The sequence below is a fragment of the Vigna unguiculata genome, chromosome 9 (assembly GCF_004118075.2).
Source record: "Vigna unguiculata cultivar IT97K-499-35 chromosome 9, ASM411807v1, whole genome shotgun sequence".
Classification (NCBI taxonomy): domain Eukaryota; kingdom Viridiplantae; phylum Streptophyta; class Magnoliopsida; order Fabales; family Fabaceae; genus Vigna; species Vigna unguiculata.
In genome coordinates this window covers 6,765,468-6,778,124 of record NC_040287.1, presented here as the reverse complement: position 1 = coordinate 6,778,124, position 12,657 = coordinate 6,765,468, and the positions used below count along the sequence as shown (strand labels likewise).

General features: G+C 28.2%; 1 protein-coding gene across 1 annotated transcript; it reads right to left on the bottom strand.

Moving 5' to 3' along the window:
- Window positions 1–7,787: 7,787 nt before the first annotated feature.
- Window positions 7,788–9,721, bottom strand: LOC114164418 (protein kinase PINOID 2-like). The gene is made up of 2 exons (XM_028049088.1): window positions 9,097–9,721; window positions 7,788–8,924 (listed from the first exon to the last, which is right to left on the bottom strand). Exons 1-2 carry the CDS (start codon window positions 9,645–9,647, stop codon window positions 8,093–8,095), a joined length of 1,383 nt encoding a protein of 460 aa, XP_027904889.1. The 5' UTR covers window positions 9,648–9,721; the 3' UTR covers window positions 7,788–8,092.
- Window positions 9,722–12,657: the final 2,936 nt, after the last annotated feature.

Here is a 12,657-nt window from a genome sequence, read left to right as displayed (position 1 = left end):
ATCTTCTTCCACCTACACCTCCATCTCCACCCCCATCATCTTTTTTCACCTCCACCCTAAAAAACATTCATTAGTATCCATTAGAACAAATATAAATATTATAATAATATGAAATATAAAGAAAAAAATGAGAATAAACAATAAAAATCGTGAAATATAAATTTCAGATTTCACAATCTGTAATGCAAATTTATATTTCAAATTATACAATAAAAAATGTAATTATACATTATAAATGTACATTCTAAAATGTAAATGAGCATTAAAGACTTTATATACTTTGAAATATAAATTTGCATTAGGATTATATAATCCGAATTGTTATTTTACATTACGAATTATACATTTGGGAACATCTATGGATTGCTCAATTCAAAGCTATAATTAAAATAGAGATATAGTTAGAATTTAAAAAAATATGGGGGTGTGGGAGGAAGAAATTCCTCGATACAGAAGTGAACTCAGCTGTCTCTTAGCCCAAAGGTGAAAAAAAAACCATGGACTTTATGTTCAGTGCCTCTTGGCCCACCTCAAAAACCATAAATAAAAAAATTACGGGGGTTATAATTATATTAATATAGACTGAACATTAATTTATTTATTTCAAAAGGTAGATTTTATTTTTTATTAATTAAATGTGTATTTCATTTTTTTTTATTTTAAAATACTATTTTTTAAGATTAAACCATTTGGGTCAATGAATCATGTACCTTTGATGATTTTTTGTGAAAAATAGGTTCAACCCATGGTTTTGGCTCATCCGGGTCCCATGTCCTCCTTTGATGGTTTTTTGTTCTGAAACATATATAAATGTTAATCCTCTTAAAATATCTTTATCCATTTTAGACTCTCTAATAAGAAAGATATATTGTATTTTTTTATAATTAAAGTCATGATAGTTATAATTCATTTTATTATAAAACAAAATATTTAAAAATAAAAGAAATTATACAATTGATTTTAAAAAAAAACTATACTATCATTCTTATTCTTTTTAAGTATAAAAAACTTCCTCTAATGAGATCTCCATCAGTCTTTTTCCAACAAAAAACATAATATTATTAAAAAAAACACATAATTTTAATGAGATCTCCATCACTCTTCTTTAAAAAATATATATATTATTACAGAAAAGAAACACAATTTTTTATGTCAAATTTAATTAGTACTTTCAAAATTAAAGGATTTTTTTTTCAAAGTGGGTCAATTCCTTAAAATATTAAAATATGTTTAAGAAAACTACTTTTATAAAAGTCTAACTACACATCTAAAGATTAAAAACCCTTATACATATTCTATATCATAATTATAAATTCTTTTTTAGTATGAGTATGTTTACTTTGTTTACATATTTCTTAAATAGTCAACCAAATTTTGAATGAAAGAGATTTTTAAGAGATGATTATCTAAATTGGTTGCTAAAAGATGAGTGTAGTAGTTAATAGTTTCTTAATTAAAAATTTCATACAAATGAGCTTTTGAAAAAGATATGCTTACTTAAAATATTTTATAAATATTTGACATTTGGTACATCCATACAAACGATTCTTCATATCTAGTATGAAAGGACTTTGCATGCGAGCAAATAAATTTATGAAGAACTCATTTATGTGAAAATTTGAACTACGAACCTATTAAATAGTGCATTAATATATTGTGAACAGACTTGAGTATTTACTACCTTTCACTTTCACTTTGTCTTCTTTCAATGAGATCATTTTATTATCTCATTTTAAAAGAAAAGTTTTATGAATTTTTATAACTTTGTATTTCTTTTAATATATTCGTCTCCTTCTTATTTCAATTTTAATTCAAATAGTTTTTAGATTATCAATATTAAAAAAAAAAATCTTGTTTCTAATCAAATTATTTATCACATATTGAAAATATAATTTATACATTTTAAAGCAATTATTTATTGTAATTTTTATTATAAATAAATTGGTATCCTATATCTTAATAAACACTAATTCATTAAAAGATATTTTTTTCCACAAATATGTGAAATAATAGGTTACATCTAAAAGGAAAAAATTTGAGTAGAAATTTAAAAACTTGGAATTCTTTTTTGCAATAAGTCCTGTGGTAGACATAGTTTTTTTTTAAAAATAAGTTTCAACAATTTTCACAAATATAAAAACTTATGTAATAAACAATAATAATGAAAACAATAACTTATACTTCATTTGATAATTTTTGAAATAAGTTTTAACAATTTTTACAAATATTTAGATTAAAAAAGCTTGTGTAATAAATAATAATAGTCCAAATTTGGGCTATGACTAGTTCTTCTTTACAAATTATGAAGAACATTAAAATATTAACATGTAATTTAATATTTTACCTTCTTTCAAAGATTTATGAAAAAATATATAATTGATTATATTTTACAATTTAATTAATTATATTATAAATATTAATAAAATATTTATGATAATTAACTGTATTTTTAACATGATAAATTATTTCATGAATATTATATTTACACATATAACTAATTGTGTTAAAAGGGATAATTCATTATACTTATGTATAATAAAATCTTTATATTCTATTATAATAATATAAATAAAATTAACATAAAAACATTACAATAATAAATAATAAATTATTAAATTATTTTATTTATACGGAGTTAATTATTTTAGAATTTAGTAATTCATTTTATAATAATTTTTAAACTTAATTACTTAACTTGTGAATTAATTTTACTATATTCTAATTTTTTTAAAATTAATATGTGAAACAAAAACTAGACACAATATGCAATAAATTACTTAAATAAATAAATTTTTACATCTTAAATACTTTTTACTATTACTTTTAATTTTATAAAATAAGTATTTTATAATTAATTTTCTTTCAATTTTAATTCTTACTAATTCTTATTTAATTATAGTCAAAGACATTTTGGTAATTTAACTTAACCTTAAACTAATTTAATTATTTTAGATTTGATGAAATAAAAAAATAAACTATTGAATTATATACTTAATTTCAGATTGTGTTTTCTTTCTCTGTGTACAAACAATTTCAAATTTAGTCTTTCTTTTTCCTCTTTTCAATGCCAGCAAAAACATAAATATTTGTTGCATGCATCTAATATGAAATTAATACTACCTCATGATTGATGACAGGTTGCATTAAGAATTTTGCATAGCACATGTTGTAATATTCTGAATATGAACTGTTATTTATATGGTTTGGTTTGTCCGAGGTAGGAGGTATCAATGTCGGATGTGTTAAATTCCAGCTAGCAGCTACGTGCAACAAATCTACTTAGTTTGGTCTCTTTCAACTCTGTCCTAAGATTCTCTTACATAACATATTCGTTAGTTTAATCACAATCGAATATCCCAAGGAAGGGAATTATGGGACTCCCAATATTCATTTCACATGCTTTTAATTTCACATCACTCATTAATTTATGATATATGCATATATTTTAATTTTGTCTATATTTATTTATTTTTATTACATTATATAATTTATAATTTATTTTTTTAAATATATATTACGTATTAATATAATTTTTTTAACATATGTGAATATTTTCCTTTTATAATATAATTTTTTGACAAGTCATTTTGAACTAAATTAGAATAAAACCTGATAATTTGAGTTGAACTAAAGTTATTTGTTTTTTATTATGGATTAAGTCAAATGTATTGAAATAAGTAATTACAATTTAATTTTCTTATCTAATTTTTTTTCCAATAACATATTTCTTTATTTATTATCATATAAATAGTAATTTATGCAAACCGAGTTCCAAGTTCGTAATCTCACATTTGAATTAAAAGTTAATTTTAACGAGTTTCAGATTAAAATTAAATTTAATGAAGTTTGGGATGAGTTAAGATTGTGATTGGAATAATCTAATTTTATTTTGATATTTTTTTTAAATATAAGTTTTTTTTAACTATTTTTAACTGCTTATATATTACTCTAACTCAAAAATATTTTTGTGTTTCGTTTGATCATGATTAGTTATGCTATTTAGCTATTTAGAGGTGAAGATTGTTTTTTATATTGTTTACATTTTAATAATTAGAAATCTATATATTTAAATTTACCTATTCTTTTAATAAACATATCTTTGACTCAAGTAATTAATTTATATTATATTTTTGGAAGGCAATATCTTCTCTTCGCTTTCTTCTTCATATGGTACGAAGCTTGGTAGTTGATTGTCCTAATATTGAACAAAAACATGCAGTATTTTTTAGTTTCTCAAAAACATTTCAAATTGTTAATTTTATTAAAAATAATGTAATTAACTTTTATTTAAATTAAAACTAACATTTTAAAATATTTCGTGGGATAGGATATATTAAGTAACCCAAATTTTAAAATATGATCAAAATGGAAATAATTATTAATAATTGGTATTATTAATAAAAATATTTTTAACCCAAATTTACTCAATATATTGATATTACCACTCTTTCTCTACTTTAGGTAAGAAAAATACATGTTGTATATATTTTTATTATCAGTTTAAATTTGTTACAAATGACATATTTTTTAATTAAAAAGATTACTAATAATAGTCGTGAAAAGACGGGGAAATAATTGTAAAATTCAAACTGGAACAAATAGTATAGTTAATAAACTATTGAGAGAACAAAGTATTAGATATTGGAAAACAGTTGTAATAGTGAGAAATATTAACATGCTAAAACTTTATATGATATACATGTTTATAAGTATTAATTATATAAAAAACATTCTCATTAAAAGCATTTTAACAACCATTACTCAATCAACAATTGAAAAGTACTTCCACCTTTTTTTCTTTTCACATATAAAAGTTATTATTAATCATTATTATCATCTGGTTACCCGAAACTTTATCCCAAATACATAGATTGAAGAATTAGATCACATCACATGAGTGATCAATGATACATTAAGAAATTTATTTAAGTACAGAACTTTGTTTAATTAATTAATTATTAAGTAATTGTTACAAAAATATTATTATTTTTATCACTATAAAAGGAAGGGGGCAATCCAATCAAATGAAGAAAAAAAAAAGCATGAAATGTTAGACATTATTTGCATGATTAGAATGTTGTTGGTTATTATTTGGTGAAAGTTGAGAGTTTGATATGTTTGTGTTCCATGAAGCAATGATTTATTAGATTTTTTTGAGGAGGGTGAAATTGTCCTATATATGTGTTTGTGTTCATCATATGCATCTTTCTTGTGCCTGTCCCTTTCTTTATTCTTTATATTTAACAATGTACTACTCAACAAGCTCGCGTGCGTATGTAAAGACACCTTTCTTTATACTTATATATATATATATATATATATATATATTTATTTATTTTGAGGAATGATTTTTGAATTGGAAATTATTGCAACGAAACACCAAGTTTCACTTCCCAATATTTAGTTAATACTATGTAGACAGGTATGTCTTAAAAATTTATCCATGAAAGTGACCTAACATCATCATTTCTTGCTCACTGTTCGGAACATAAAAGATTATAACTTTTCACCTTCGTTGCACACATTTCAACTTCAACATTATGGTTGACATTAATGCTTCTATAATGAAGGTACATAAGAGAAGACTTTAATACACCTTCAACTAAAACCTCAAAACTTTTTTTTTTGTTTCTTCAACAAAATATGCAAACACCACACGAAATTAAAACATATAACTCCAAATCATATAAATGTCTGAAAATTAAATTCATTTAACTTCAAAATGTGTGCCCTATGTCCCTCGAAACTAAGTTGAAAAAATAGCATAAATAAAATGAGGGATAAGTTGACCATTTATTTGAACACATGCATTGAGCATTTTACAGCTCATGATGTTTAAAGAGGTGTATGAAAGTTATGATAAAAGCTGATGCTATTCCATTAATGCTGTACTATCCTCTGTGAGAATAAAAAACCAAGTTCGTATTTATGCTATTTTCCTTTTATTTTAATAGGACAAAAGTTACACATTTGAGTACACAGGATAAGGTCTAAAATTAGATCCTCCCCTTTATGGAGTGAGTCAAAACCACATCAAACTTCTTTTTTTCTTTCAGTGAGAGGAAAATAGGGTATGCAATTATGAAGGAAAAGGAAGCGCATGATTTGTGAAAAATCAACTCTTCCATTAATCAACAATGCAATATATATAGTTGAGAATAACTTTCATCTACCATATATACCATATCAATAATAAAGGGTTAACTCCATTTTTCAATATTTGTATTCTGGAGACAAATGGGACATGCTTTTTATAAGTTTTTCTAAATATTTCTAAAATAAAAATAAAATAAACTTATCAATAAGTTTTAATTAGTTTCAATATAAAATTAATGTATAATTAAGTTTAAATTTGGATACCTTCGTCCCATTCCTGTTAGTCTATTGATATTCATTCAAATTTTTACATTTTTCAATTCTAACATTTAATTTTTTTTTCTTAACTATAAGATTTTGTAATTAATATAAAAATGATATTACAATTAATGTAAAATAACAAAAAAACTTTTAATATTTTTGTTGAATAATAATAACAGTCTAATCATTAGTAGTGATGGAACAATCATTTAAATACTTGATAGGAATGTTATTAGAAAACATGACAATTTTATTATCCAATATATTTAACAAAAAACGATAAAATCATTTTATATTAATTGTACTATCTTTTGTATATTAACCATTAAATCTTACATTTCTTAACACATTATTTTATTTTTTCTTTCAAATTATTTACAAAAAGAAATCCTATATATACATTTGTGATTCATGGTTGATGTCAAAACCGATCTTTCGGTAGTTAATATGCTTGCAACACGAGTGTCAATACTAGTTCATCTTAGCATCAACCTTTGTATAAACCATTCCACCATTTCAATATTTTGCGACGAAGAAGAAAATTAGAAAAATCTATGATATTTTGAGTATTAAATTTTGATAACTTTTTCTTATGATATAAGGTGACATTTTCTAAATAATTTTAAAATATTGAAAATAAAAAAATGAAAAACCATTTAAAAAATACACTTAAGATTATAAGAAAATATCCTAAAAATTTAGTAATAATTTCTTTTTTCAAAACAGAAACAGTTTTTCTTGAAAAGTGTAACACGGGACTCTTCTTTTTAATACGCAGGCACAAAGAGACAAGAGTTGGCAAATGCTAAATGTGACTGTTCACAGTTATTCTGACTCAAATTGAAGACAGAATTAAAACTTTGGGTGTGATTCATATAGTTGATGGCTTCGATGAAAGCATATTCCTCTTACATTTTCATCCATTTACTTTCGTTTTTTTTTATACAATATAAAACCCATTGCTATCATCACTGCATTCATAATGGTCCACACAACCTACACTTCTACATCATTTTTGTTTCTTTCTCTTTCCTCATCATGACTCTAACCAATGCACTTTCCATATCTCAACTATTTTAACCTTGAGGAATCCGTAGACATTAGTTTGTTGACCTTCATTTGGGAAAAAAGGTTGCTTTATGGTACAGTGTTTGTTTGTTTGTCACATTCTAAATGGATAATATGACATAATAAACCTGAAATCGCTTCTAAAATATATCTTAATCTGTCGAAAAAATATCGTAATTTACGTTTTACGATTTATCAAAAGGAAAGAGGAAAGGACCCCAGAAAGAAAAAAACATTTTGTTTTTGTTTCTTTCCCTGTTCGGTGAAAAGGACATGTGAATGCGCAGATATGAAAAGAGCCATATGACAAAAAGTAACGTTAAAATAAGTCTCTGTAATTTTCTCATCAATGAAAAGCGTAATTAGTAGCATCACATGAGTTCATATAAGCTCTCATGAGAATCACATTGGGATAATTATTGTATCACTTTCCTTTACACCCACAGATTCTCTCAACTATAATAATTTATTGGTGGACATGTCACAACATAAGTGTAACTAATTAACCAGCAAAACACAGAAACAAAAACTACTAAGTTCAATGCATGGTACCTTAATTGGTGGTAATTAGTGAGAAAAAACATGTAAGAAGCCTTAATTTGTGTTATGATGATGATTAATCACATTTGGGCAGGCCTGTTTTTCCTTAACTATTTACATTTCAGAGTCAGAAGTAGTCAAAACGATGAGTAGTAATCTGAAAGGGTTGTTGATCCTTGTCTTTCTTGCTCAGTTTCTGTAGCAAAACTCTACCCTTAATGTTGTTGAAATCAGCATGAAAATCGGGTGGTTTAACCGATCTAATCAGAGCCCAGTTCACTCCCTTGAAGAACTCGTGCCTCTTGATCTCAACCGATCCCATGCAGCAACCGATTCTCTTCTTCGGGTTCTTCACCAAGAGCTTGCTGATCAGGTCTTGAACCTTCACCATCTCTTCACACTCCTTGATGCTACTCACTGTAATTCTAGGGAAAGTTAATGGCTGCTTCAGAATGTTGGTGAGTGTTTTCTCATTGTTCTCACCTTTGAAGGGTGTTCTCCCATACACCATTTCATACAAGAAAACCCCATAAGTCCACCAATCCACTGCACTACCATGCCCTTGCCCAGAAATCACTTCAGGTGCCAAGTACTCATGGGTTCCCACAAATGACTTGGACCTTGCATTGATGGGTTCTGCCACCACCTCTGTGTCAACCTCACACACCTCCATGTTTTCCCTTATAACTGTTGTCACCTTCTTTCTCTTGGAGGAGGCAGAGAAACAGGACTGCATGGGGGCAGCACAGGAAGATGCTCTCGTCTTCACGCTGCGTTCTGATCTGGTTTTGCTTCTCAACAGCTTCGGAACCACCTCGCATCTCAGACACAGATCAAAATCCGATAGCATAATGTGACCGTCCTCTCTCACCAGCACATTCTCCGGCTTCAAATCCCTGTACACTATGCCCTTCATGTGCAGATACTCCAGTGCCACGAGTGTCTCCGCTGCGTAAAACCTGCATTTTGCCATCTTTTAGTTAACCAATTCAGAAAACTTTTTATATTTTTCGAAACCCTTTTGTTTATTTTAATGTTGTACTTTATAAAGCTAATACTTTTGTAATGAAAAAAATGACATTTAATTAGAATGTTGTTGGCAAAAAACAAGAATATATGTTACTGTCATACTTAGTTGATGAGATGGTAAAGCGTTTTCCGGGGAGGCGTTGGCGAGCGGAGAACAAGTCTCCGCCGGGACAAAAGTCCATGACGAAGCAAGAGTAATGAGAGGCATCAAACGCAGCGTATAGAGTGGGCAAGAAGGGGTGATCCATCATGGCCAGAATTTCCTTCTCCATCTCCGCTCGGTGAAGCTTCTTCCGTATGGCAAGCGCCTCTCTATCCACCACCTTCATGGCGTAGAGGCACTGCGGCAACCCCACCACCGGGTTCCGTATCTGGCAGAGGTAGACGTTCCCGATGTCGCCGCTGCCGAGGCGGCGCAGCAGGCGGAAGTGGTCGAGGGCGATGGCGCCGGTGTGGAGGCGGAGGCGGCGCATGGCCTCGCTTGCAGCCCTTGAGGTGGTTTGGGCGGTGGGGAGGGAAAGGGAGGTGCGGTTGGCGCGGAGGAAGCTAAAGGTGGTGAGCCAGGTGCGAGAGAAGTCCGGTGCGGTTACCGAGGAACAGTTGCTGTCGTTGTCGGAGGATTCGTCTCGGTTGGTGGAGGCCATGGAAGACATGGTGGTAGGAACATGTAAGTGCCTTTTTGGTGGGGCTTGTGATGAGAAGGAGCTTCACATTACCGTTTTATATATACAGCACCACTCAAACTTGCTTTCTCAGAGTATCACCAACTGTCACTCACCAATTTTTCTTTTCTAGAATCAACTCAAAAACAAATAAAAAATAAAAAATACTGAATATATATGGTTTTTTTTTATAGATACAAGAAATATTATTGTAGAGTTCAAACTTCATTAAAGTTAGTCAATGGTTTCCAACACATAGAAAAGCAAGTTCCCTTACAAGAAGTTATTTAATTCTTATTTTTATGACTACACCTGTTTGATACTCAATGTATAATTTATTTGTCTTATCAATATGTTCTTACTTGGTATCAAAACAAAAATTGCGATAGTTGAATATTCTATCACTTTCAAATTTTTTTATGAGCAGCCATAAGAGACCATTAATCAGGTACAAGTTGTAGCTACCCAACGATGGTAGAAGATACAGGAATATGAAATGCTATTACAAAAATATATCCATAGCCCCTATGCTACTACTACAAACTTAGTACGCTTATTTAACAGCTTCACTCTTGGATTTTTAACGGAATTTAAGGTTGTTTATCCTAAAAATCACATAACAACTTTGAATATAACTGATGTGATTCTAGTAAGAAGAATTGGACGTTTTGGTTTTGCCAGAGGATTTGGTTTGGTTTGTTAATTTACTTTCTCTTGATGGTTTTTGTTTATAATTGTGGCTTGAGCTAGGGTATGATTATGCTATGTTGTTTTTTTTTCAAAGAAGAATAAATATCAATAATGTAGAAGGAATTGAATAGGAAAAGATAAATTAGAAGATGGAAGGTCTTTTAGCTTGCATAAGTAAAGAGTAGCAGCAAGAGAGCAAAATGGAAGTAGCTTCTACTTAGAAAAGCTAAAAAGCAAAGACTAGAAACTCTTGATAGAAAGAGAAAAAATTACACACCTTTTAAACTCAAACACCTATGTATTGTATTGAATTCTAATCAAGCTGTGCTACAAGTCTGACGTGAGTTTCTTTGGATAGGTCTTTACCTAAGCAAGGCAAGGAGGGATATGAAACTTGATTTCCTTTTCTAAACAAATCTGAAGAAAGTTTGATGTCACTTCTTCCTTATTCCGCTATAGTACTAAGAGTGAACCGGCCTCCTCTCTCACAATTCCATTATAACTTGACTTAGGTGGCTTATACCATAAAATAATTAATGCACCTTATGCGAAGAATATAAATGTTGTAAAAATATAGTAGAAAATAAATTATTTAACATTTACTAAGTAATCTATTTAAATGTTCACAATATTTATTACATGATTTATTTTCTATTATATTTTTACAACAATTATATTTTCATCATCTTGCCTTCCAGTCGCATTTTCATAGGGTGCATTAATTATTTTTTAGTGTAAGTCACCCAAATCAAGTTACAATCGAATTGTGGTGGAGGCTGGTTCACTCTTTAATAAAAATTGTTGTACCTTAACTATTAGCTATAATTTTTTTTTTCGAACGATAAACACTTAATTCAACAATGTGTTAGAACTAAGATTACGAGTTTGATTCCAATTGGTATAATTGTTGAGAGAGGTTGTTGCAAGTTGTATCAATTGTATCGTGATGTAGGTCAGGTGAGTTAAGTTATAATCGAAGAATTCGATTCATGCACGACAATTACTAAGAGGAAGATTATTATAGGATGAATTAATTTTTTTTGTGAAAAAAATCATGTAAATCAAGTCAAAATTAAATAATAATATTTGGCTTATTAGGTCCTTGAATAAATGAGTTTCATCCTTATTTTTAATTATAAATTTTGGCCTAATTGTGAGTCTTCAATTAATTCCACTTCTCTTACAACTTTTTTACACGTAAAAATCTCATTTTCAATGTTAAATAAATGACTTCACAAAAGATGTAACTCAAGCCCAAAACCCATCAACTATAAAGCACAAAGAGAGAAAACACTAAAAAAATGGTTAGACATTTTCAAAATTCTTTGTAAAGGAACATTTTATTGTTTGTAGTTTTAAATGACAAAGATAGTTTATCATAATAATAATTTAACAAATGATATGCTAAACTAAAACAAAGTGTACAAACAATTATATTTTAATGTTTAAAAGCTACAAATATACATTTAATTTTATTCTTACCGTGATTGTTTGTACTTTCAATTTTGGTATGAACAAAACAAAGGAACTTAATTAGGTGCATACAATTTAGATTTCTTGTTTGTATACCTTTTACGAGAAAAGTTGTTATCTTTGTTTCTTTTGTTCAGAAATTTCTCAAACTTCTTAGTAAAGATAGATTTCCGTATAACTGTTATAATTGTAATCTTCATCATTGGTTTTTCCTTTTTACAAAACTGTTTTTAGAGCAAAGACTCTCTTTTTCATGTCATTTTTTCTCTTGTTCAACTAGTATACTCATCTTAGATTCACCTTCTCTTAATTTTTTAAACAGAGAAGTTTTGTTCATTGTAGACAAATGTTTACACTCTAGAGTTGTTGAAACCTTAGACGGTCAATTTCTGTCCAATCACTTTTACAATTTTATATTAAACTCAATTTTTTTCAAAAACTTTGTTAAGGCCTAATAAATGGTATATAATATGGTTAAACCTTTTATAAATATTTGATATAATTTCCTCATCTTTTATCCTAAACAACTCATACTCTTGAGAATCCTTCCTAACTTTCTTAACATTAATAGTTCCTTTATGTGTAACTTCTAGGGTATCTCACATGTTCTTGGAAGAGCTAAAAAACATGAAAGAAGTCATCAACATTCAAAAGTGATGATATTTTGATTGTTACTTCTTACACCTCATCAAATTCCTTCTTGCACTCCATGATTTTTTTTTTGGAACACATTAAATCATTTTGGAAAGACTTTTCCGGAAGACACTCACTCACTTATTCGGAAATCACTGACCCAAAAATATTTGTATAATATTTATGTAAAAATTAATTTTTGTTT

What these genes read in the sequence shown, in the direction of transcription:
- LOC114164418 (XM_028049088.1), bottom strand. Translation starts at nt 9,647, where the DNA reads ATGTCTTCCATGGCCTCCACCAACCGAGACGAATCCTCCGACAACGAC. An exon ending in TTTACCATCTCATCAACTAA is followed by an intron (nt 8,925 to 9,096) that starts GTATGACAGTAA and finishes GGCAAAATGCAG; the next exon opens with GTTTTACGCAGCGGAGACAC.